Below are 27,712 nucleotides of genomic sequence, written 5' to 3' on the forward strand. Positions count from 1 at the left end.
CATCCAACGATCAATATATCGCGTTGGCAGATACAAGCGCGCGCACACACGGTCCTAGTTCGATAGCGACAACGCATTCGTTTCCATTCTGCCACCGGTCCTGATTTTTTGCCGCCCGCTTCGAGAGGAACACACGATCGCTTTTATCTTGCACTCAAACGCGAAGATCCATCGAGTCATCATGTCGAGCAGCAAGTGCATCAAGCAACCGCGGAAGATGTACGCTAATAAGGAGCAGCACGAGATGACGCACTCCGAGAAGCTGAGACTGATCGACGATGAGCTTAATTCCTTTTACAAGTAACGAGCTATTTTTTCGGCATTTTCTTGGAATTATTTTTATGGAATCGTCTTGTCATAATCGCCACGTTGCGAAAGTTACTTTTTATCCTATTCCTACAAAGAAAAATCGGAAAAATTAATAAAAAATATTCATATGCGATAGTTTTATCATCTTAAGTTTATGTCAAGCGAGAGATCAGCGATAGTTTCGAGACATTTTCCTATGATTATGTTATCTCTTTTTTTTTCAAAAAGAAAATGTTTTTTCTCTGTATGTAAAGAAAAAAATTATTGTGATAATTTTAAGCTTAAAGTTTCTTTACAGATACTGCCAGCAGGCAGGCTTCACCGAGGAGGAAATGGACATTATTTGCCAGCCGCTCGTAGCAGCGATGCGTCGCTCTTGGTTGCAACTCGTCTTCCGTGGCACCCTGGTGCTGATAGTGCTCGGTACTCTGGCGTGCCTCGCGGCACAGCTTGACTTCGTCGGCACGCATTTCACCGCCCTCAGTCGTCTGTTGCTGATCAAGGTGTTGCCGATCTGGAACTGGCAGCCGCTCTATTATGAGAATTGCATGATCAACAATCCCTTCTACAATGATTATACTATCACGGAGGAAGACTGTGTGGTGCGCTTTGTATTTTTAGGATCTAAGATCGTAACTATTGCTTGGAAAAAAAAATTATTAGAACACTTTCTCGTAGACTTGCGAGGCGCTGGAGACGATCGATCGTCTGTCAGATGTGCGGTATCGTAATCTGGTCGATAATTATCTGAGCCGCGATGCACCGGCCATCATCACCGACGCGATGGACTCATGGGCGGTGATGAATACTGATTACTTTTGGTTCGACAATATCACCCACGTAAGTAGTAGCTTCATCATCTAAAAGATAAGACTATCTTTTCTCGATTCATTTTTGTCAAAAGCAAACTATGAAGGAAACAAAAACGATTATATCGTGAACAGCTCTACTTGGAGAACGAACGGCTGATGGAGACGGTACCCTGCGCTCTGACTTCCAATCTGCGTACTGGCTCGTCCGATCTCGCGGCTTTTCTACGACGCGTACACGCGCCAGAGGTGGCCAAGTGGTTCGTCCATTGGCAGAACTGCGACATCAATGCTGTAAAGGTGCTCAGAAAGTACTACCAGCGGCCGTACTTTCTTTCCAGTACGGTCTCGCCAGCGCATTTCAACTGGGTACTCATGTCTTCGGATTACAACAGCCCGAGCTACAAGAAGGTCGAACTTGACTCAGGTCTGATCGCGCTCGCGCAGCTTCGCGGCGCGACTCAATTGCGGCTCACTCCCATTAATCCCTGCAACAGCTCGTGCCCGGAGCTAATCGCCGACTTGCATCAGGGCGAGATGCGTAAGTGCTGTGCGACTCAAATCGGACTAAAATACGGAACACCTTTAATATGGTAACTGATCAGCGTTCTGAAAAAAGCACACACTCTCAAGTTTTTATATACGTGAGTTATATAATTATTTCGAAGTAAGTTTTATATAATTACAAATTATTATACTTGCGTTGAAACTCAATTTGCTGGCTGAAAGGTGTTTCGTATTTCCGGCTAAAGCTGTGGGTAAACAGGAGATTGGGATATAATGAATCGAATTTCTCCAATATATATTTCACACGATCTAAATTTAAATTATCGTCATAAAATTTCGGTATTGTCTGCGATAATATTGTCAATCACTTGCTGCGAAGAATCGAGAGATTTTCGAATTAATCGTATTCTGTCGCGGGGAGGTGTGTATACTATACAACTTCTATCTCGCAATGAAGAATTCAGTTTACAATAGTCAAGTACTTTCAATTCTACATATTTTTCTTGAAAAGTAAATAAAGTATGTCTTAATATGTAGAGGACCAATTCCAAAATTAAACGTGATAAAGTCAGCGAATTTTTTCTTTTTGAAATTGATATTTTTGCTTATCAAACTTATCGTTATATGTTTCATACGTTTTCGTGAATACTGATAACGATATTGTTTGCGATGTATTTTCTTGTTGATAATTTATTTGTTATAACATTGTCGCAGTTGTTTTCACGAACTTGATGTGGACGCTCGAGTACGCGCCGATGCGCGGCCTGGATAACATTGCCATATTGACGGAAACCGTCTGGGAGGAAGACACGTAGATTACAACGTCGAACGTGGTCTCATCGTCACACGAAAAAGAAATATCCTTAGTCCCTCAATATTCTCCGACGCGACAGTTATCGATCGATATTGTATACTCGTCCCTCATTATGATGACGCGCTAAATAAAAATTGAGCACATCCCGGTTTCTTCGATTGGATCGATTATTTTCCCGTTCTCTCGCTTCAATATTTCAAGCTTACAACGATAACAGTGGAAAAATCGTAAACGTAGTACAACTCTCAGGAGAAATAGAAAAAGAACAAAAAACGAATCGATTTAATGCTATGTTGAAAATGAATGAAATTAACATCATTAGTTCATACAACGAGGTATACCAGAAGTAACAACAAACAAGATTCGTTTTTTATTAATTAGTCGTTTATAATAACATTGTGTGTGTTTTTGTGGGCTCCCTTTTCTTTAAATCTCCCTTTCCTCTTACATGTATTTAGCAGCTTTTTGTCTTCCTGTTTCTTATTTCTCACTTCGACCTAGCAAGGAATGAAATTCGTTACGCGCACCAATTTATAGAAAAAAACAAAGCGCAAGATTACTGAACGACAAATGTAGTTGGCGTCTCTCTCTCTCTTTCTCTTGACATGTTCAAGAAACGATGTGATATTTTCTTTTTTTTCCTTTGTTATATTAAAACGTCGTACGTGTATTGCATACAGTCGATTAGCGCTTCTGTACCTCTTCATATCTTTAATATCTTGAAAAAAAAATGATAATAATTGGCAACTAATTAATACCGTCCAGATTCTCTAATCTTCTCCTCTTATACCGTCCATCTGTCACTTTGATTCGTTTTATTGCGCGCTCTCTCTCGTTCTCAGTGAAGTCTTCCTACGAAACAAAGATCCATGGATCCCAGGACAGAGTGTCGTCGATCTCATTGGATCGCCCCGGCGTCCGTTTAAGATTAACACACAGAGAGCTCGGAAATTTTTCAATTTTGATCGATCTTTTCAAATCTAGAATATTAATATTTCGGAAAGTAAGACTCGAACATAATCGTTGAATGTTATTTACTTCCAGCGCAAAAAATGTACAATTTTTCAAGAATAAATAGCTACATCTCTTTTTTATTTATGAAATGTTTTACTATCGAGAACCGCTCTCATGATAGCAAGACTCTCAAACGGACTCCATGAGATTTCTATTGACGCGTATCGACCCGGAATGTGTGTATGTGTATATCTGTGTGTGTGTGTGTGTGAGGGGGGGAAGGGGGTCGGAGGGAGATGGGCATTATATTCTATTCTATTCGACACCTAGTAGGTGAAATTAACCCAGTGTCTTATGCCTAAAAGTATCTATCAAAAAAAAAAGTCCGGAAAAAGTAGGATTCATTGGGCGCATCTGCATTCCTTTCAGTATTTCGAGAATTCGCTCGTTCGCTGGATCGACGACTTTCTTTCCGACGTCGACTGCCGCGATATCAAAAGAGCTACACGAATCGTTCATTCAGTATCTTCTAATTGTAAGTCGATAATGATGAGAATATACAGTGAGATAGGCGTGAGTCTTAATAGAAACGCGATCCCGAGGAATCCAGCTCTATCCAGTCCTGTATAGTCGGTTAACGCTGATGATTCGTCATTGCGGTAGAAAATAAATCCTAAATTAGACGAAAAAATTATCCGTTATTTTCTACTCTGAGCCAGAATTGTGAGTCGTTCAAATGAATTATGTATTAATTATATATCGAATATAGCGCAAATGTAACAAAAAGACTTAATAATACACGAATTTCATAGTTTTTACGGTGAAAACGCGAATCGTATTTTATAGGCGTAACGACGTATAAAGAAAAAAAAATCAATTATCCCACGATTGTAGATACAAGAGAAAATAATATATAATTTTCCGCCACTGAGATATGATTTATTGTAATCAAATAATCGCGAGACATTATAACGCAATGACGAATCAGGAGCTTTGACGAGTTTTGATGAGCTTTAACGTCACATAATCCTATCTGCGGAAAAATCGTTGCGTCGCGTCTCGCTATTTTATTGTTCTCGTTTATCGATCGCTAGCACTTGGTCTGGACCAAGGGACAAGGATCGCGGATGATCCATTTAAACGCGAGATACACAACAAAGTTCATTCACGCGAAAGTCGTATAGGGGGTGCGTTTTAGATGATTGTATCTAAAAGTCTAACGAATGATAAGTAAAAATGCTTACTTTTCTCTCTTTCTCTTTCTCTTCGACTTTGTACCGTAAGTAAAAGCACTAATGCGCGCTGTATAAATTACTCTCTGTTTCTTTCTTTCTTCTCTCTCACAATTTTTCTCTTTCTCCTTCAAAAATTCGCTCTCTCTTTTATTGGAACCCCGCTCGCTCAATATCTCGTTTCGGTGCTCCCATATATATATTTCTTGCTCTCTTTTCTTTTTCCTTCTGCCTATAATCAATTTTTTAAAGTTCGTAACAAACATGTATACTTCCTCGCTTGCATGAAAGTACTATATATGGCTATATACTATAGAAATACGAAAACGCAGGAGACAACTGAGAAAACACATATAACGATTGCGATATACACGAGAAATACAAACACTCGCTCTATTAGTGTTTTGGTACTCGTTATAACATTCGCGGAAAAGGGGGAGAAAGGGGCGCATTGGAAACTTCGGTATCAGTCTTTTTTTTCACATCGCCTGAATCAAGATTACGATTTCGGATATGAATAACGGTGTTATTATAATAGTTAAGAGCGAATCGCGTGTAGAGGAAGAAGATAATAAACGCAAAGTCGCATCAGAAGCTGGCGTGTGCATGAAGGGACGTATTCTACAAACGAAAAGGGCTTTTCAATTCTGTCAACCACCCGTATCCAGTCGTGTAGTTCCATAAATGAGCATCAATATTTTCCTTCTTCTTACGCTTGCAAGTGCGAATTTATGTACAATTATCTAATCAAAAAATATACAACGAGAAGCGAAAATAATTTAGCGAGCGTTCATGAAGATTCATTACATACATAGTTGACATCGTCGCGGATTCATCTTGCAATTAAAATAAAATCTCGCATAATCCGACGCTACACCACTGGATCTGATCAATCGATCGAGCTCGTTGAATGCATTTAAGTACCGTCGTCTTGCCAAATCGCACGGCAAATTTGGACGAAAAAAGAAAAAATCTCGAAATCTGTCATGGTATACTTTTGATTTGGACAGACTCGCTCGATGCAAGTGTCGATCGATCAAGATTGCCTGATGAGGAAAGCACCGCGTCAGGGAGATACCATCCGTCTTCTTCAATTAATCTTTCCACATATGTATCTCAATATATAACACCTCTCCGATCATCGTTATTTTGGCTTTTTGATAAACTTTTCCTTTTTATATATAAAAATTTGATCGACAAACTATTAAAATCATAAAATAGCTAATGTGAACAGGCTCATTACGCACTAAATAAAAAATTAGCTATTTAATTAATTTTTACTTAACACAATAAATTTGAATTTCCTAATGTGAGAGGCTTCGATTTGGTCCATAATGATGTATATATGATGTTCCCATTATGCATCGGTCTTTTTTACATTATTTCGTATTAATTTTTTTTAAATCGCAGAATTAATCTTTTCAATTCAGCTTTCGAATATTTAGCATTTTAAATTCTAACAAAGTGTAATCGTGTAACATTATTATAAGATTACACACATTTTCTTTTCCTCTCTTCCCTTAAGAAAATCATTATAGCTGATGTGTCCTGATATAGGTGAAAGGCTTAAATTACGATCTTGAATCTATAAAGATTGTTTCATTTTTGACAGAAATGATTATTTCCCTCTACGCGGTGCTTCTTTCTTCTAAAAATTTCGAGCTTGTCTCGCTATATATATATATATATATATATATATATATATATATATATATATATGTATATGTATATTATATATGTATATGTATATTCACTGTCGCCGAAAAAACATACATGAAGAGCGAGTACAAGTGTAGACGCAAGTAATAACAATTAAATACAAGATCGCGTTTAAGGGTAGGCGCGACGATTATTTTTACGTGATGATGATATATAATGATGATGATGATGATGAACGACTCGACAGTGAATCCAGAAAAGATTCGTCGCTCTTTCTCCGCCATATTTTTTTTTCTCATTAAAGATATCTTGGCGAAAAAAAACAATCGAAGGTAAAGATACTTTGTACAAAATACGATACAAGTAGCGATGTAACAACTCTTTGCAATAGTTAAATATATGTATATATGTAAATATATATATATATATATATATATATATATATATATCTGTATATGCATATGTATATCTCGTTATTATTTAATACTTGCGTACACGCTATGATCCCTCATTCCATCTCGCCTATTTCACACATATACACACACACTCACACAGTTATATATAATCATCGCTCGATACGCGGCTGATTTGCACGCCTCAATCGAACGATCGAATAATAGTATTTCACGTTAGTGTTTCATTGGTGTCCGTCTTCGCTCGGTTTCACGTCCGATTTTTGTGCGCCGTTTACGACGGCCAGACAATAAACGGTCCCATCATCATTCAATCTTTGGACACAACAAATCGCTTTTCTTAATCGAACAAGCAATCCCAAACCCGAGATTCATCCGAAAATATAAAGGACCGAAATCTCTCTCTCTCTTTCTCTCTCTCTCGCGACCCAAATGCAACGATTCAACGCGTGCGGGTCCATCCAAGGGGATGCTAAAATAGAAGCGGAAGAGGAGAATATAGGGAAGTGGATGTATGAGGTACGCAAAGAGAGGGAAAGGAGCTTTTCCAGTCTCACACATACACACCTATTCACACATGGGAACAAGAGAAAATTCTCAAGACGACAGATCGTCATCGTTTATTTGTGTATGCGCCGCCACGGCTCTTGATATAGCGCTCGATTTCCACGAAGAAAGGAAAAAATAGCTAGAGAATTATCGATTAGAGATATGATTATTGGTTGCTGCTGGGTGAGACGGTTCTCCAAGGCACACCCATGTTGTTGTCGCATCCTCACTCCTATACGACGATATGGTTATCCCTCTCTAGGTCTGCCTCCATCTCTCTCTTCTTTTCGCATGACGAAAATCCGGCTTTCGCCTTCTCTGGCTTCACTACGCTAGTGCGCACTCGTTTCCGCTTGTTTTTTTTAAGTATGCGCATTTTTTTTCTCGCCTTCGATATAATCGCGGCAAACGTTTGTTTGCTCTGATAACCGAATGGCGGTTCCGAATAATGCGAGGTTCGAAGAGGACGAAGAGAGATTAGAAGAAATAGTCGCGTGGATACACGATTTATAAGACACAACGCTGATAGTTGAATATAGCGTTTCATGTTTCTGGCATTGATTATCTCGTTTATGTTGGGAGATTCTTGGCGGGCGAACAATCGACATTTTTTTTTAAGAGATCATGCAACACCGATCGAGAATCCTACCATCGCGCGAAGAAGAAGAAGAAGAAGAAGATTTTGGAGAAGAAGGATTAAGAAGAAGTTTGATGAATCTCATACGTATCTCTTATTTCTTCTCGATCGATGAAATCGTCAGTGTCAATTCTTGGCGTGAACCTTCTATCCCGAGCGGTCTCCACCGAATGTCTTTTCTCCCTTCCGAGGTTCGTCCTCAATTATATTTGTCCAGCAACGATATCTTTTTTTATAACACAATTTACGCACAATTAACGGTTATTAATAGCAGGTAACAATAGCAGCAGCAGCAGCAATGGCGGCGCAGATTTTTCACCTCTTCGTCCTCCGCCTTGTTTTCAGCAACAGCACATTCGGCGAGATTACTCGTTATTATGTACTCCCTTCTCTGTGAAACAACGTTTGTCATAATACTGATTTTTTGCACAACTTGTCGAAAAATCGACAACTTGCGTATGCGTCAAACATAGACGTCGAGCGCGAAAAGGAAGAAACGAAAACAATCGCGATAACGTGTCGTCGTTATCATCATCATCATCATCATCATCATTATTATCATAATCATCGTCGTCGCGCCATCAACGATAGCTCCTTCTCACTTGCCCAATCCAAACTTCATAAAGATCAGCTCTTTGCCCTTGGATAGTATGTCACCACCTGCACTCGCGCCCGCCATCTCGGTGAATTTCTGCATCAGGTTCGGCCCGGTACTCTGCTGTTGTGGCTGTTGTTGCTGCTGATTCTGCTGCGTGTTAGGTTGCGTCTTGGACTGTGCTGTCGGTAGCACTGCCGGTATTCCTCTCATGGGTTTGCTGGTACTCTGAGGAGGCTGCATTCCAGGTCCGCCCTGCTGATTCTGCTGCGAAAATTGCTGGCTTGGTTGCTGCTGCTGCTGTGGTTGTTGGAATTGTTGTTGCGGTTGCTGCTGATATCCTAAGTTCGGTTGTTGCTGCTGATACGGCTGATTCGGTTGCTGCTGCTGCTGCTGCTGCTGATACGGCTGATTTGGCTGGCCCTGATAGTCTTGCTGCTGTTGAAGGTGTTGGCCTTGCACAGCTGGCATGTTACTACCAACGACTCGATTGACCACGCCGCCCCTCCCCTTCCCCTAAGAACAAAGAAACATAGATAAACGATTTTTTCTCCCTTAAATATAAAAATTTTCTTGTTTTTTTTTCGTCTTTTTGTTGAATTCGTCCAATCACTAGAATGTTAATTCCATAAATGTCTATCTTTTTGGCTAGAGACCCTCTAATCTCTATTTTCTTCCTATTTCTATTGCGCTCTACCGGATACTTCCGCTAGTGTCACTTGTGTACGAGAAGAGGCTTTTCTATCATTTTGAAGATTCTACGATTCGCGCTAATAATAATGTAAATTGTTGGCAATGCAAAAAAGAGATGCAATGACCTTTGTTCTATACATTGTAGTTTAAAATAGTTGATGATAAAAATAAATAAGGAGAGTTGTTGATAGACGAGGCGTATGTATAGTCCAAAGAAGATAAAATAAGGATAGACAGGAATATTATATAAAGATGTTTGTGTCATATTTCTGATTCGTCATAAATTTTGTAGAATATGTATCAGTGTGGGACATTTTCACGCTAGCAGTCTATCGAAGCAAAAAGTACATTTTTTATTGCAACGATTTTAATGAATATCACAAAAGGCCAAGTAAGACGATAGTACAACATGCTATATGATATAAAGCGCATATACGACATATACATTGACACATAGTTCATATGCCACGCAATAAAGCGCAATTCACATTTGCAAAATTACAAAAAGACATACTGCAAAAGCAAAATGCAAAAATATTATACCAAATAACGATCAAGTTTTTCTAATAAAAAATAAACTATCTTTCTCAACAACTGTTTTTTTTAATCTACGTTACATTTGAAAGAAATTGATATCCTAAAAAATTGATAATTTTGTAAAACAATTAATATATTTTATATTTCATATATACATATTTATATTTTGCAATATATAATATATATCTTACATTCATGCGAAAGAATCAAATATCATTCAACAAGAATAGTTAGAACCGCGAGTTAGAGCTGACAATGAAACACAGAAAGCAACAAATACAAGATATAAACGCACAGAAATATATAAGATTTCTATAAATTTCTTCTATTTTTATATAATCTCAAATTCGATATCCATATTTTATTTATATGTCAAAATAACATAAATAAAAAATTTCCCCTTCTCTAAAAGAATAATGTAATAATTATAACAAGAGAATATACAATTTCTCTTAGACTTGGTCTGGATAAAATTCAAATTTCAATCTCTCTATTTTTTTTAAAAAGGAGATTGGCAATAATGACACATAAACAACGACTTGCCGATCATGGACAGTCGTCGATCGTGAAAGCATTGATGTACCTGTACCTGAACAAGCGCACAAAAGCATACGAATTTGACGAAAAAAGCACACGAGAAAGAGAGAAAGATAGAGAAAGAAAGCAATGAAGAAATTTTCGGAAGAGGAGCGGACTCACCTGTTGCTGAAGGTGGGGCGGTACGGGACCTTGCTGATGGGCACCCATGACACCGCCGCCGGGTGGCAAGTGACTGGGCCCATGCTGATTGGACGTGGTTACGGTCGTGTAGCTGTGGTGATTCGCTTGTTGGTAGGCTAGATGCGGTGGATTGTTTTGATGTTGTAGTTGATGTTGTTGGTTGTTCATTAGTGATGGTGGTGGTTGTTGTTGTAGTTGTCTAGAGTCTAAGTGACAGACAGGGACAGACACAGGCACAATGCAGGCATCTAGCAACAGAGAAGAGAACAGAACCGTGTTGTCATTTATGGCACATTTATCTCTTACTCTTCTTTTTCTTTTTTCTTTCGAGTCGATCGAGCATGCCAGAATATATATACTTTCGAGATTCTAAAGAGACGTGCGATATACTTCCAACGCGATCAGCGAGAGACGGATTGCTAGTAGAATCATTCAAATCGCGTAAAGTTCTGAAATTGCCAAAGGCGAGGTTTTGTAAGTCACGCCAGAGCATAATGCCATTATTCGTTTCTCGGCATCTTTAAATGAAATTTATGAGCGTAATCGTGATCTTACTTATGGATCGATCGATGAATAATTAAACGGAAAAATCAACGTAATCGTAAATGGCCAGCATGACAACACGACACGAACGACAATCATGTGACACGACGACCATCGATCAGTTCAGGCACACAGAAACAGATCATGTCGGTATATAAAGTAAACTGTTATATATCACAGCAACATGATCGTGTGTATATATAATCAGTTGATAATTATATATAGTGTAAATATAATACGTATGTATATAATATAGACAGAGAGAATAGGACAGATATACGTAGAATAGTAGTAACAGAGGCAGATAGTGCCCGGAGAGAAAAAAATATATATAAAAATATACGTATATGTATATATATGTATATTAGATATATACTTAATAGAAGACACTGAAAGCAGCTTGGTGTTTTTTTGCATACAGATATATACATATATATATATATAAAATTTATAATATATATATGTATGTATATCGTCGTGTGTATGATAGCACGTGTTCCTCGAATGTTCACCAATTCTCTTATGTATATGTGACACAGAAAATTTCTATTGATGCATATTTGTAACATTGACGATCTTGGCAACAATTTCGTATATATAATATTGTATTATTAAATGCCTACGCAAAAGAGCGGGATTATTAATGATATTTTATCGGTAAGTGCGTTTATTTGCGTGTACACATTTGAAGCGAAAAAACGAGTCCTCCTGATTAAAATGCATATGCGGGACATATTACACGTCAAACGCGCAATTTATACTTTACTTAAAATGATGATTTCATCTAATTATACGCCGCATGCTCATTCGGCTCGATTTACATAAAGAATATCATCCAGAGACTCGCCAGATTAACGCGCAATGCTAAAGATATCAGTGTGACCTTCTGTCTGTCGTCTGGCACATCTGGTTTCGTGTCTTGTATTGCTTGTCGTTTGTGTTTCCGTTCTTCTCTTTTACACATCGACGCGACGCTATCGCTTCGATTAAATTGAACACAATACGAGTATATTTTCGATTCGACTGTGTTTATGAAATTGGCGCGTCGCGTCGGTGTAGAAACGCACGTCAACAACTCCTCGAGCCAGTTCCAACATCCCATTATCTCGAATCGCGTACAGCCCATGTCCAACAATTTCTAGTTTGCAGTAAAAACCAATCGCTTCTAGTTTCTAAGAATTTGGCGACTTCTTGTTATGTTGTAAATGCTACATCAAGGCATATATCGGTAATTGGGAACATCGAAACGATATCGATGTACACACGGAAGAAAAAAATCTTGCTATCGCATCGCTACTGCAAATTCGAAACCGATTAAACTTTGCTATTGTAATCGTTTATTCCATTTATTATGATAAAATTTATATTTGTTCTATAAAGTAAAAAAAAAAAATATTGCCGAATAAATTTTCGTTTTTTTTCTGTCGAAACAAATTTAATTAAAAAATTTAACCTTCGTTCCTTGTGTAATGACCGACGAAATTTGCCACAACATAAAATACGCTGTTGTGCCAGAGCAATCTCTTTTTCTCCGTGCAAAGCACAACATCGTTGATCTCGTGTTGTTTTGGCTTGAGGAGCTGGATCCATGCCTCGATAATCGGCGCTGTAAGAAAGAATCGATACGACTGAATCGAAGCTGTTTACCTTTGCCACGTCGATGACCGGCCGGGGGAGGTTCCCGTGGAGGCGGCGGCGGCCCTCTCGCGCCCGGTCCCTGACTTTGGCCGCCAGGTCGCCTGCTACCAGGTGGCGGCTGTCCTTGATTCTGTCCAGGTGCCTCGGTAAGGAAGTTACTCGGCACTAAACCGCGTACGCCGTTCAGCTCGCCCATGTAAAAACCGTCGTCGTCCATATCGCCATAAACGTAGATTTCGTTTCCGGTTTGGAACGTTAATTCCACTTGCTATAAAATTAAGAAATCGATTAGTACTATATAGTAAATATGTATGTAAATATATAATTCATGAATAGAAGATAATTGATGGACTTTTACAAACGATTACATGTATATTTAAATGATATTTTTATGAATGAGACTTATATAAAAAAATTCAAAATATTACGAGATAAAAATCTTACAGCATCAACGTTGGGAGACAATTCGTGAGGATCGTAATCATAGAGAGCTATCATCTTTTTCACGGGCATACTCGCATAAATGTCTCCCCATCTCTCGTTTTGTGTAGGTCCTCTCCTACTAGGCTGACCTTGACCTGGTGGATCTTTAAGCTCCTCTACCATGTTATAAGGAACGTATCCTCGTCTACCCCGACATTCGCCCCAATAAAAACCATCGGCATCTTTCTCGCCGTATACCTACATAACATAATAAAACGTTATATAAGATTTCTTTTACATATATACAATAAGAGAAAATTGTCACATTTTCTCAAATACAATATCATTATATAAATATAAATATAAGAGTCAAATAGTTAATTTCAATTTTATTAAAAACTTTAGAAAACTAATATGTAATTTTTTACGTAAAAAAACTAATTTTTGTTTTAATTAAAACAATTTTAATATCAATTCATACAATAATTTTAATATTTTTACAAATACTAAACAAGCAACAATATGAAATAAAATGGAACCTTGATGGTATCGCCTTCGGAAAATGGTAATTCCTCTTCGCACGCATCTGGATTTGGTGACATGGTTGTGGGATCGTAATCGAACAACGCTACGAACCATCGCTGCCTTTTGTTCATCTGTTGAGCTGCACTTGTTGGGTGACTTGGTCCACCTTGAGCTTGCGTGCCGCGAGCACCACGATAAACTGGACCTCTTCCCCTTTGAGATCCTGAATAATATGCAAAGAAAAAAAAATTATTAATATGTATATATAAATTATATATATGTACATATTAATATAATTTAACAAAGAAACTTCAATTACAAAGTCAAAAAAGATTCATGAAAACTAAAATTTTACAGCATTACGATAAATACTTTATATAAATAATTTGATTAACATAAACAAAAATTTTTCAAAATTTTTGGATTAAAAATTAAATTGCTCAATTAGAAACTAAATTTTATTATAGCAAAGACAATGACTGCATATCTACCCGTTTGGTCATAATAAGGATCTTGAGGTCTACCGCTGGGACCACTCATGTTAGGAGACCTATGCGCGCCAGGTGGACCCTGTGAGTCCATCTGAGGACCATAACGATGATGTGGGCCGTGATGCTGCGGCGGCATTCGCGATCTTCGTGTGGGATCATCCTCCTCGCTGTAATTTGCTTCGCTCGCGGAATCCTTCGTGATCTCTGGAATACCTGAAAGAGACCGTTGATAAACCGCGATTAGATAGAACACAACCTACATAATCAGGGGAGTTCGAGTTCCGCCAAAATCATCCATCACTCAACCCAAATTCCCCCGCTTTTTCGTATTTTTCCTATATTTACCCATTTGAGGGATACTCTGTCCGGGATAAATCTCTTTGTCGGAAAGATTCTCATCCGTCTCGATGATAACCTGGCCGTGGGCATCCATCCTGTTGGTCACGTGTCGTCGCATGTGCGAAGGCATCGGTGCGTTTGGGTATCGCTGACTAGTCATGCGATGACGAGCGGAATCATCCTGTTGAGGAACCATGCCGGTAGACTGTTGCTGTCGTTGGTCCACCATATGCGGGGGTCCACCATGGGACGGCATGTGAGCTACGGTAGGACCTCCGCGAAGCACGCTGCAAGGTATCGCCGTTGCGCAACTGTCACCCGACTGACTCTCCCTGCTCTTAGTCCTAACGGTGATGTGCTTCGGGTTGAGACCCATAAGTTTGTGTATATCGACGAGCGCGTGATCGCCGGTGGGGCTGTCGACATCGGTGACCTTCTTACCATCGGCGTACACCGCGTAACCGGTGACGGCCGAACCGTTTAGGGCAACAGGCTGCCAGGTCACTAGCAAAGTGCCGTCCTGCGGTCCAGCCTCCACCTGAAAATTGCATAACATTACGTACCATTAATGTTTGAGAGATCTTTTCCTTGAAAATAGTATTATGAAAATTTCAGAAATTTCAAGTTAGACTCTAAATATATTTTTTAGAAAATTTAACGATTACAAATTTTTTTTTTAATAAGAAAATGTAAAATTTTATTAACCTGGATATCGACCGGAGGATCTGGCAATCCCTTGGGCAATGTCTTGAAGTGGACGTGGCAGGCCAAGTTATTTGCCGCCTGGGCGTTTTGGTCCTCGAAATGCGTTGCCCGTAAGTTCTTCGCCTTGACGGTCACCCTGTATATCGTCGACGGGGCTAAGCCGGTGATAGTATGCCTGTAAACACCCGGCTTCACTGTTCTCACTTCCACGTTGTTTACGCATACGACGTGTTGATGATTGCTGTTACTGGGTAGCCAAGATATTACAGCGCTGGTCGCCGTGACGTTTGATGCTTTGACGGCGGTTGGACCTAACGCGACATCCTTACCGATCACCATTGTGCAAGCAGCATCGCGCGACGTTCTTCTCGAATGCGTGACCGAACGCACGCTTATTCTGTGCGGCTGCATCAACAGAAGAATATGTTTCTAATACAGTTCAAATGGATTAAAATATAAAACAGAAAAAAGTTTAATCTACTATTTCTATACAAGTTCATCCATCATTCTATTACATGCTCTGAAATCACATAGTCATTTAAAACTTAAGACAGTTTAATCTTTTCCATAAAACACTTTATCTCGTATATATTTTAGTCCTAAAATCACATAATTTTAATTGTATAATTAATAATTACAATTTCAAATTTGCGATCACATGTTTTGTGCAATGTTTGAATTCTATAGAATTAAATGAATAGTTTTAATAAGAGATTTTATACGAACCCGAGTAGAATCGACTCCTTCTACCAAGGCTCTAGTCCTCTCAGTGGCCTTCACCGTGACTTTCAACACTCCGTCCACGTAGACATGGTAAGACTCGAGTTGATGCGTGTTCTCGGGCGCGGTCCATCCAATCAGCACGCTTTTGTTGAGTTGCCGCTCGAGTGTGAGGTGCTGCGGCGCCGGAACTAGGTCCGAAAACATGTAGACTTCTTCAGGAAGAAAAGACAAAGACAAAGCCTAGCTGTAGCTAAGGATCTCTGACTATTGTCTATCTCTCTAAGCCAACCTAAGTCCAGCCAACATCTAACACAGTGCAACGCGATTCGGTTCTCTGCGTTCCCCATTTTATTCTGTGACTACTCACTTCGTGAAAACCGGTTCGGGATCGAGACGTGGACGTTTACTGTTTGACATGCATAGATTTTTTTGTCCACAATTCGTGCAACAAAGAAAAGAGAGAAGCGCTATAGATATACACACTAAGAATAATTTAGTATTGCGTTTTTGAAGTATCGATTATATTGAACATATATAGATCACACATACAACACACACACACACAACACACACACACACACACACACACACACACACACACACACACACACACAATCAAGCGGGACAGACAAACCATGAAAGCAAGTTCTATAGAAAATAATTTCTAAAACTGCATCATAATTATGTTATTTTGAAACAATGATCCGAAAAATCTTTCAACCACATCGTTGAAAGTGAATCCGATTGCCAGGTTTTCTAGAATTATTAATTGATCCAAGTACCAAATACATCTAGACATTTACTGGATTGCGAGGGTAGATTTGATGTCTATTATATTGTTTAATTTGATATTAATAACATGCGTCATGCAATGTTTCGCAGATTATCATAGCAAACTGGTAGAGCATACTAACCTGGCGGTTCTTGTTCATCCTCCTCCGCGATATTGTCAAGTTCCGCGTACGCGGACAGTTCTGCTTGACGATTCCGGTTACCTTCTTCTAACGCGGCTAATTCTAAATCAATATCTTGCAGATAGCACTAAAATAGACGAAATAAAAATTATTATTACATCCAGATTATCATTTTCTCAATGAAATTTTAGTAACATTCTCATTAATTATTATGTATTGCTATTGTCATAATGTCGATGTATTTGTCGCAAGGATTAAAAAGATAAGTGCGTCACATCATTAGATATCTTCTTAGATTTCATATTGCTCACTTGAGGGATATTCGTCGAGGCGGAATCATCCACATCTCTAAGGCCGAGAACGGCTTGATGAAATTCCAATAGATCATCGCCGATCAACTTTTGTACAAAGTTGGCCGGCACTAGACCGCGTCTACCATCGAGCGTCTCCGCATCCAGAAAACCATCTTCGTCTGGCTGGCCCCAAACTAAGAGATAATCGCCACCCTGGACTGGCAGTTCCGCTTCTGGATTCGCGTTCGGTGAATGTTGGAATGGTTCATAACTAAAACGGGCTATGTAAACGTAACATCTGCCCTTGCCGGGCACGTCCAGCATATCCACTTGACCTTCGGATACAATGTCTTCGGTGTTGGTCAATCGGTCCAGGGGATTCGTCAGTATACTCGTGGGGATCTTTGGCATTTGTCTGGGACCTAAAAAGTGATGGCCGGTTGCAGTACTCGGCGCGGTCGGCGAGCTGGCGCGCAAGCTCTGCTGGATCTGCTGAATGATTGCCTGCTGCTGAAGCTGATTGGCCTGCGACTGGGCGGAGAGTTGTTGCATCGCTTGCAGAGGATCGCCTATTGCTTGTAACAAACCTCCCGAACTAGTACCTGCACAAAAAGATATCAAAACAATCAATTAACCTTAAAAATTGTACTGTCGCACTGTTTGTTTAACAAAATAGTATACTTCTCACACTGAAAATAATAATATTATAAATTGAAAAGTTTAAAACATTAATGCTCTAATTTGTTTTGTTTAGAAGTTGAAAAAATAAAATTCATTTTTTTTTGCTGTCTAAAAAAAAATAAAACAACTGTATACATTAAATCTTTTAATGATACATATTTGTGCAATTCTGACCTGAGGTTACGCCCGACGTCCCAAAAGCGTTGGTCCCGACGGTAGTGGAATAAGTCGATCCACTCGTGGCAAAGGTGCTTTGACCAGTGGAAAAAGGAAGAACAGTCTGGGGTACGCTCGTGAGGCCTCCAAGAGTGGAATGGTAGGACGTGGTGGAGTACAGCGAGGGCAACGTGGTCTGCGGAATATTTGTCTGCGGCACACTGTAATTGTGATGGGGCAATTGGGTATTGAAGCTGCTTGTGCCCGTGCTGTAAATCCCATTCGGATGCGATGCCATGGACAAGTTAGGATATGTCGTTGCCTGTATGCGATACACAGATTCATTATATTGTAAAGTTTATAATTTTATTAGCCTTTTTTATAATTTTTGAGATGTATATATGATAAAATTGAATACATCTAATATAAAAAAGTACGATGAGAAATTGATGGCCAACATTAATCCGTAACTGCTCTACATTAAATCTATTTTAGGCAGATACTTTTTTAACAAACATTGAAAATAACGAGTTTTATTTGAAGGTAGATAACTTTGTAAATATTCAAGAATCCTGTTACTTATCGTTAAGTTAATTTATCTTGTAAAAAAGTAATCGCGATTGAATAATTGATGACACACCTGTTGACTGCCATTCAATTGATAATTCTGGGTGGTTTGAGCAGGCTGTGTATAGTGAGGTATCACGCTCTGGCTGACCGATGTCAGGTACGTGGTCGAGGCCGGATGTTGTTGCTGCGGCTGCTGCTGCTGAAGCGGCTGCTGATACGTTTGCGTATGTGGATAGCTTTCCTGATACTGATTACTTGTAAAGTGTGAAGTGTGCGTTTGTTGCTGCTGTTTCTGTTGCGACGGCAGAGTACTTTGGGAATGGGAACTCGATAAATCGTGCTGTTGCGGCTGATATTGTTGGATCTTCTGTTGAAAAGCAGGCTGCGACTGACTGCTGGAGAGTGATGGCGCCGGCGGTATCGGGTCGCTGTAGTGATACGGTGGTCCGTTCGGCGTCAGTGGAGGACAGCCAGGCATCATTGGCGTTAAGGGCATTGGTGAGCCTGCGTACTGTTCGAATAAGTCTTATCAATGACTAGCAAATATCTCAGAGCTTCTCAGCTCTAATTATTAATGTAAATAGCGGTGAGAATGCTTTCCAAAACAATAGCAAGAAAAACTTTTTGTCTGATCGCTAAAAACTCTTATTGAGGCTTTACAGAATATAAAAAATAAATACAGAGAATGCGTGAAAATTATGTGAAAATTGTTCAAATATAAATGTAATATAAATGTAAATATAAATATAATAATATACCGATCAATAATTAGTATAGAGTATTGAAATATATATTATTAATTATTGGCAATTATTTAAAAAATTACATTTATTATTGATATCTTATCTCGGTATTAATGGAATAGATTAGAGTGACAAAGATCATCATAGAAACGGATTACATACGTGGCCCATCTGGGTAGGCATTCCGAGGTTGAGGGCGTGCGGATGAGGTGGGTGTTGGTGCTGGCCGAGATTGGGAAGATTCTCTGAGCTGGACCGAAGAATGCTTTGCGTGGCCGAGGGTTGTTGCGTGGTTATCGCTCCCCGCGACCCGTGATCCAGTTCGTGTAACATTCTGCCGGTGCTAAATTGATTTTAATTAATCATTCGCGTATTCGCGATTCGCCAATACAGTTCACAAATTGACATATCTTTATGCACATATGCATATTATATACGCAGCGTGCAAAGAACGAAGTTGCAAATGCTTGACGAATTCCACTTTTATTAACTGAAAAGAAATTTTATCGATACCTATTGTCCTGCTCGATCTTGGCGATGATTCTATCGATCTCGGAGCCGGCCGGCGGCCAAGTAGACGTCGGAATACTCGAGGATGTGACGTGCCCTACGATCGGCCCTCTGCTACGCGCACGTCTCAAGCTGGTCAGCTCTAGCGACAGCTCCTCGTGCTTCACCATCTGCAGTTCCGTCTTCTTCTCAAGCTCCCGAATCTTCGACTGCAACGCCTCCACCGACTCCGGGCCCTGATAGCGTCCTGCTATCTTCTCCCGCAGCTGGTTCTGTGCATCCGCGTGCTGCCTCTCCAGCTCCGCTCGTCGGGCTTCCGTCTCTCGCATTTGCTAAACGAATCGTATAATTAGCGTTGTTGCATAAATGATATCCGTCAACATTCGGTAGATGCAACATCCTCTTCAGTGCGTGATTAATATTGCTCGGTAACATGTAGCTACGTAGGTTTATTAATATAAACATGCGCCAGCGCCTCAATTAATAGAAGCTATTTATAAAGATTTATTGTTTCTGGAATCACGAAAGTAGCAAGATGAATCTTACGTATAAAATTAAAATCAAGTTTAATATATCACAACGAGAATATTATATGATAAAAAATATAATTTAATAAAATATTAGAATTTTTAATTTTATGTATAAGATATTAATATAATTTAACTTAAAAGAGCAATTTTAATAAGATGTTAATATATAAGAGATATATTAATAATAATAATAACAACAAAATAACAATAATAATAATATAAGATATAAAATGTAAATATATAGGATGTTCATATAATTTTATATTATTATCCGACAATGTTCCAGAATGGAAATAACGGATGAAAAAAGAAGCTGGTTTGATTTTTGCGGCCCCTTTTAATAACCTGGAGCGAGATCTGATTAGAAATTCACGAGTAGAATGTCACATTTGTAATGAAAGAGGAGCTTTTGTGCTCCAATTGCCCGAAGGTGCGCGCAACTGATCTCTCGCTGTATATAATCTAGCGGAAAATCTTTCGCGAAAAAAAATTGTCATCGGAAAATAAGAGGATAATCCGACAGATCATTTCAACGCGCATCTTCTCTTTGATATATTCTTTCTAATTAATCGGTAATTATGGCACGACATCCTGTATGTAGTCTGCAAAATTGCTTACCACTTCGCGAAATTAATTGCTTCAATTATCTAGATTGCGGTAGGGTACTTCTGTCGCGAGTCAGTATTAATTTTCCCACGTATAGATTTTCGAGATCCCTACACGTATAGAAGACATAAATCGCTTATAGAGTTCAAGTGATTTTATTTTAAGAATTAAAGCCTCTCGGAGAGAAGGAGCAATCGTAGCCGGAAGATGTTAATAAAAACTTTTGTTTTTCATTATATTATGCGAGTTTTATCGATCATCTGTGACGAGAATGAAAGAGAGCTTTTAATAAACCGCAGTTCATTGTCGATGGTTTACACATAACTTTTCCGCGCGCGCGTGTATATAGACGTGTGTGTATGTGTGTTGATTACATGCATATTACTTCTCCATATAATCGGCTTTAATTTCAAGGACTTTCGGTTCGCGATGAGCACACGCACGCGTTCCGCAATCGTGAATTCGTTAATATCGCAGCTAAAGATCTCTAATTTTTGTAAACTGCGAAATAACATCTTACTGTTTCTATTCCTTCATGAGAGCATAGAAACAGCGAGGATGAAAGATTTAGTTTCTCTTAGTTAAAAAAAAAAAAAAAATAGCATCCGGATATCAATTCTATAAAACAGAAAAAAGCTATATTTAATTAGAAGCCATAATTAGTTGCAAATTAAATAAATGACAATAATAAAGCTATAATTTCTTAAATAAATACAGGGGAAAAGCAAAACACTGATAATACAAACATTGATATTCACAACTTTTTTTATCACGATGATGCAACATTATATGAAATAATGATGTCGCGTGTCGAGATAAGAAATGGACCAAGAAGAACTCACCTCCAGGATGGATTCGAGAACTGCGTCCTGCATGATGGTGGTTCTCGTGGAGGTGGTAGCCCCGACAGCGGATCCGATACCCTGCAGCTGCGGAGCGTGAGGTGCCGTGGAAGCGCCACCTCCAACACCACAGCACTGCAACATCCCTGAAGTCTGAGACCCTCGCCAGTCTTTATCGCGGCCGGTCCCTATCGATCTAGCGTGTGTGTCTAGGAGCTATCTTAATTAATTGGGCGGCCCGCCTTTGCGCGCCCCGTTGAGCCGCGCCGCGCACGACACACACGATCCCACACACAGTTTAACAGTGCGACTTTAGTGTAGTGCGAAAGGGGATTCCTATTTCTCTCTGCGAATTCCGCCTGAACGAGCCGGAAGTTGTTCTCGTAACTCTCGGAAACGGGGAGGGCCTCGCGTTTAAGGGGTACCAGCGGTCTTTCGCATCGGGTCGGCTGATTCGTAGTTAGATATGGGATCATCCTAGGAGAAAACGCACGTATGCAAAATGTTTCTTCATTTATTAAAGAGTGCGGCTATTTCTCTACATTTCACTTTCAAATTCTGGAACTTGAATCGAGATAAGTTCAACTCAAATTATTAATATAATAAACTTATTGGTATATTCACGACTTATTGGTAATATATTAACGATAACTCTCTATCGGAGTGCAAGATGTCGTAGCTGAAAATAGCGCGATCAGATTCCATCGATTTAGTCCTTTATTTAGTAAAAATTGCTCTCAAGCGGCCCCTTTAAATCAAATCTCTTTTCGATACGCTGTAGACTCTCGACGGTCCTTTCCTCTAATATAAGAATCAGCAAAGAAATATACACGTTTATTATATTTTTAATTAGAGATCTCATATATTTGCAGTCACCAAAAAGGTTTCAGCTTTGATCCTTTATCGGATAAAGGATAATTTCGTGATTCAAATACCGCGTATTTTATGGATGCTACGAATCAAATCGCAAGAGTTCGTTAGCAAATGAAAAATTCAGTCCGCGCGATTATTGGCAACAGGTATTCGCATGGAGTTTGTAATCCGTCTGTGGAAAATCTGAGTTTGCGACTTTATATGGTCGACGATCGCTCGTCGCTGGCGCCGCAACGAACCGGACCGACCGCGAACACGTATTTTACACAGGCATACCAGGGGAGAGCACGAACTTAACTACTGCGCCCGAGTTATTATTATCAGCCGCCGGAGTTGTTACAGCTATATCATTGAATTTGTGTATGTATGCGCTATGTATTTCGTGTTAATGCATCGCGTGCAAAGCGAGTGCTCGTTCGCGGTTTTCACGCGAAAAAGTTGCCGTGATTGAGATCCGCGCGTACACACATACACACAACAAACAAACAAACAAACAATACTGCACACCACATTTGCCACAGAATCTCATTAAATGTCATGACAAGCGACACGTGCCTTGCTCACGAAGCTTCAGTTAACCGTATACTCGCATCGCGGACTTTCGCCCCCCGGGTCCGGTCATCCGCATTCACGCATCGAGATAAAAGGGCAGCTAATTTTGTCCTATCCGATCAATTGATCCGCGGCTTGTATTCCCCGTTTTTTCCATCTTTCTATATCAAAGATTGAACGAAACTTTTGCTGCGATATTTAATTGTTATCAGCAATCTATTTTTAAGGGACACATCGCGGGAGAAAAAAGTGTGCTCAAAAGAGTGAATATTTTACTGAAAATACATTCGGTAATGAAAATATTTCACGTAAATATTTTTAATCAAAATCGTACAAAGAAGAAGAAATTTATTTTGACAACGTATTTTGAAAAAAAAAATCCAGTCCATAAAATAATCAAATTCGCGAGAAACATCACAAAATTAAATTTATGCTATCAACTCGACCATTTGTTGCGATAATAAATGTAATTGCGTGTAATTTGCTATAGAAAACCACACTCACACTGTATAATTAACAATAACCACACTAAAACACATCTCTCGGTCTCTCTCATTTTTCTTTTCTTTTATCGCTGTTTTATTAATGTGATTTAATAGCAACGGGCACACTTCCGTCTCTTGATACATTTAATTGGCTTGTATGCTCTTTGTTTCTCTTTCTGCCAGAGACTAACAAAGTGAAAGTAACGATCAAGCAATTATCCGCTTTTGTGCCATACAAGTTCACAAACGCGTTGGAGAACAATCAGCGTCGCTGATGTAACAATGTACACAAAGTATTAAAATACAATGAATCAAATGACGATCGAAGAATCAGTTAATGCACTATCCCGAAGTGAATGAGATAGTAGAGATAAAGAGAGTCTTCTAACCTAATAATATAAAATAAAATAAAAATTAGAATAATTTTGTCATCACGATTGCGTGTACTATAATGTGAAGAGACAAAATGTAAAGTCTTTTGACAAAGTAGCTTCCATTCACGCATAGCAAGTTAATGCGGGACTCCTATTAGTGTCCAATTATCGATTTTATTCCGCCACATGCGGTTTATAGCTCTCACTTAGATAAAACATCTTATCACCGTTATTTCGCGGTTACTGTTCTACTGTGTGAACAGAATTCTCTTCCTTCGTTTCGTCGACCTTTTGATTACCGATAGACTCAAACTTATCGTCGGGTGTGGACGATTGATTAAACTGTTGGCTCGAACATCGTCGAGAGTGTGATTACGTGAAGTTCAAATAATGGAAATTGTATGAACAACAATAGATTGCCGATAAGAGAAATATATTTTCAAAGAGGTTTTATCATTAGCGAAAGTCGAGGAGCATCCTAGCTGTCATTTACACATATCAGGATGTCAAATATCTTTGCGCCGAGTGAGCACGTTCATTTTTCAAACTCCTAAGACTTCCATTCTCATAAGACTTCATTTAAGAATCAGTCATATCGCGACGATCCCGCATCATTCAGAGCCAAGACAACGATTTCTTTCGAGAAAGACGAGATCTTTGATACTTTTTAGATGCTTAGGTTAGACATAATAAAGAGCGAGTCGTCGCGGAAGATCGATACCGCAATTTTCATGGGACTTATAACGACACGAGTCGAACGAAACGAAGTGGATAAAGTCAATTCTGTCACGACGAAGCAACTGGAGAAGTAGTTAAAGTCGCGATATGAACGGACAGAAATGTGCGAAGCATGAAAAAAGACAAAGGTGGATAGATGAGAAAGAATAGTGCACGATAGAGAAAGAGAGACAGAGACAGAGACAGCGATAAGAAGATGACAAGAAAAAAGTCCTACCAAGTGCTGGCTGGCAATAATTCGATGCGGACGACAAGTGCTACGTGAGCAGGCGAATCGAGAAACACCTCGATGGCGGACGAGATAGCGACTTATATACGGAGATAAGCAAACGAAAAGGGGCAGTCTCGCCGAGCCCGAAAGTGAGGAAGTCTGAAGAAATCCCGTCCGCGATCGTCGCTCGTACGAGGGAGGTGGAGATTCCGTCGAAACACTGGGCACTTTCTTTTACTGAGAGTCAGCCTTCAGTGATGATTTGCGGAAGGCTTGGTCGCTTCCGGGATTCGATTCTTCGAGGTCCAGTTTGCGAATTCAAGCTTCGTACAATATCAAAGTGGAAATCAAGACGACATTAAAGAAGGGGAAAGAGGGAGATCAGAATGGGGAACGAGAAACACTAAATACGGAACGAGTGTTTCTCAGCGGGGGCACGGCTCGAGTGGCCACGGCACTGCTTATTGATCTCACTAAAGGGCGAAAGATACGTAGCGTACATGTGCACCCGGTGCGCACCGGACACCATTGCACGGCGGGCACATAGTGCAACCACTATCACGAGCAGCGGCAGTGACGGCAGCGACGACGACAGCAGAGGAGGTGGTGGTGGCGGCGATAGTGGCGGTAACAGCGGCGATGTCGACTGCTGCGGCAGCGGTGGCACCACCGACACTCCACGATTATCATCCGCCATACTGGTCCGCCGTCTCGATGCCACTGTCGCCATCGCCGTCGTCGTTATCATCGTCATCGTCGCTGTTATCTGCACGACTAACACTCTTCAAAGAACCGTCACTGTAAGCCTCGACACGTTTAGCTTGCCAATCGACCGGACCAACGGAAGGTGCACTCCGAGAAATATATGTTTCACGCTGGATGTATGTTTCGAGATATCACCGTACGACGTTTTACTCGCATTCAGCATTTATATCATTGCTTCTTCGATTGTGTTGTGCAATCATTGGATGTCAGATTGATATTGAACGGTAGATCGAGTTCTTTTTTTCGCTCGTCCGCTCTCTTCATTAAGAAAATGTTGAACACATTCATCCTCTCTATCACTCGTTCTCTCACTTTTACTCTCTCTCTCTCTTTCTCTTTCTCTTTCTTTCGTGCTCATGCTCGCACTCGATTCATACCAACTTTCACTCTACTTCCTCGACACGACACTTACGATGACCGAGTCAAAGGGATTGTGGCAGGCCAGGGCTGCTGCTGCTGATGAGCGAACTCTCCTCGGGACTTGCCAAGCTTTTTCACTCGGCTATCATCCCGTACAACCCCCAAGATCTACTCGACCGTGGAAGGCAGGCAGGGCTGCTAGAGTTTGAGGTAGGGGCCGATAGTGGTGGTCGCTCGCCGTCGGGGTGTAATAGGTGGGGATACAACAGCCCATGTGGGGTAGTGGTGCACCCCCGTACAGGGTATAGGGGAAGGTAAGCGAATGGGGATGGTTGAAGAGAGAGAGAGCAAGCGCGCGCACCAAAATGCGAGAAACGTCGAAAGGGACAGGAAAGAGGGGAGAGGAAAGAAAGGTAGGGGTTCCCGTCACTGCCAGATATGGGTCACTCAGCGATCAATGCCGATATAGAGTCGCTGTATCGTCAAAGTCCCTCGCACAATTTTCTTTACATCATTTTTCGTTGTGTCGCCTATTCCAAGAGATGATCTCCTCGTTGCGGGGATGTGTGCCGACTCGATCGCTCGCGACATTATCTTTGGCGCGAGAGTAGAATCGATTCGCACGCGGCGTTTAAGAGTTCGATCGATCGTGCCAAATATGGAGGTATCACAACCCTGGAAATCCGATACCCTGGAAGTCTAGTGACTTGGCGAAATGGTTCGCGTCGCAGCTACATAGGGGTGTAGCTTTCACAAAAGACCAATCAATAAGCAGGAGGTAATCCTACGATATCTCTACTCTCTACACATACACACTCTCTCTTCCTCTCTCTTTCTCTCTCTCTCTCTCTCTCTCTCTCTCTCTCTCTCTCTCTCTCTCTCTTTCATTGTCTGTCTTTGTTTCTCTTTTCTCTTTTTTTCTCTCTCCTCCTTTTGCTACATTCTCCTACTACCAACTCTCAATCCTCGTTCACCCCTTTCCTCGACTTTTCTGCCCTTTCTGCCGCCTACATCTATTTCATTTATTTAGAAATATTTGATGAATATTAATTAAAAGCCAATAAGATTGTTTGAATTATTTCAATATAAAATATGATATAATCACAATTTAATGACGTAACGTGGAACATGTCGACACTAAACTTGTGTCTCTTCAGCCACAAAGTATTATATAATAAAAAGAAAAAATAGATATAAGTCAAATTAAATTAAAAATAAAAACCAATGAATCAAACAGGTCATTTATCTAACTCCGATCCTCGATTCCCTTCTATTCGTTTCATTCTAACCCATTGTACTTTCTCCTTTCGTGCAATTTTTTTCATGTAAACAAATGGCCATCATGTGAAAAGACAGGGAACGAGGCACGAGATCCGCGAAAATGAAGAGAACCAGCTTAATTTTAATGTGGCATCGCACGCATACGCACGGCTATCTGAAATTTGTGCGGAAGAGATGACAGCACCTCTCTGACAGTCTAAAACAATTCTGTCATATTACCAGGAACATATCAACTTTATCCATCAAATTCCAGAAATCTTCTTCATGCCAGTCAGAAACTCCAAGACAATGGCGCGATTATCAATTATTTTAATCAGTATCCACGATTACGGAAATATTGCCACATGTATTGTTTGATAACCTGTAATAAAAAAAAATTGTAACATTTTAATCGATTTTTAGAAAAATACATT

The 27,712-nt window shown here is 39.9% G+C and overlaps 2 protein-coding genes across 10 annotated transcripts; one reads left to right on the forward strand and one right to left on the reverse strand.

Moving 5' to 3' along the window:
* Positions 1-38: 38 nt before the first annotated feature.
* On the forward strand, positions 39-3,034 carry LOC138938502 (uncharacterized). 2 transcript variants are annotated; one of them, XM_070305535.1, is made up of 5 exons: positions 39-300; positions 608-911; positions 988-1,149; positions 1,254-1,659; positions 2,340-3,034. In XM_070305535.1, exons 1-5 carry the CDS (start codon positions 182-184, stop codon positions 2,438-2,440), a joined length of 1,092 nt encoding a protein of 363 aa, XP_070161636.1. In that variant the 5' UTR covers positions 39-181; the 3' UTR covers positions 2,441-3,034. The 2 variants fall into 2 exon arrangements, with proteins under 2 accessions (XP_070161636.1, XP_070161637.1); XM_070305536.1 differs by having other exon boundaries at positions 220-300; positions 597-911.
* Positions 1,816-27,586, reverse strand: Rbp (RIM-binding protein). 8 transcript variants are annotated; one of them, XM_070305522.1, is made up of 17 exons: positions 26,071-27,586; positions 21,661-22,137; positions 19,686-20,014; positions 19,335-19,515; positions 18,500-18,940; positions 17,878-18,181; positions 17,041-17,624; positions 16,730-16,856; positions 15,819-16,027; positions 15,093-15,497; positions 14,394-14,925; positions 14,049-14,261; positions 13,572-13,780; positions 13,054-13,290; positions 12,619-12,877; positions 10,408-10,676; positions 1,817-8,994 (listed from the first exon to the last, which is right to left on the reverse strand). In XM_070305522.1, the coding sequence occupies exons 2-17, from the start codon at positions 21,802-21,804 to the stop codon at positions 8,482-8,484; spliced, it is 4,956 nt and encodes a 1,651-aa protein (XP_070161623.1). In that variant the 5' UTR covers positions 21,805-22,137; positions 26,071-27,586; the 3' UTR covers positions 1,817-8,481. The 8 variants fall into 8 exon arrangements, with proteins under 8 accessions (XP_070161625.1, XP_070161627.1, XP_070161623.1 ...); XM_070305528.1 differs by having other exon boundaries at positions 21,661-21,795; positions 26,071-26,155; XM_070305527.1 differs by lacking the exon at positions 26,071-27,586 and adding an exon at positions 24,900-25,111 and having other exon boundaries at positions 21,661-21,795.
* Between the last annotated feature and the right edge of the window lie 126 nt (positions 27,587-27,712).

The sequence above is a fragment of the Polyergus mexicanus genome, unplaced genomic scaffold (genome assembly GCF_030449975.1).
Source record: "Polyergus mexicanus isolate NDT 795.1 unplaced genomic scaffold, iyPolMexi1.0 SCAF_13, whole genome shotgun sequence".
In the NCBI taxonomy this organism is placed as follows: domain Eukaryota; kingdom Metazoa; phylum Arthropoda; class Insecta; order Hymenoptera; family Formicidae; genus Polyergus; species Polyergus mexicanus.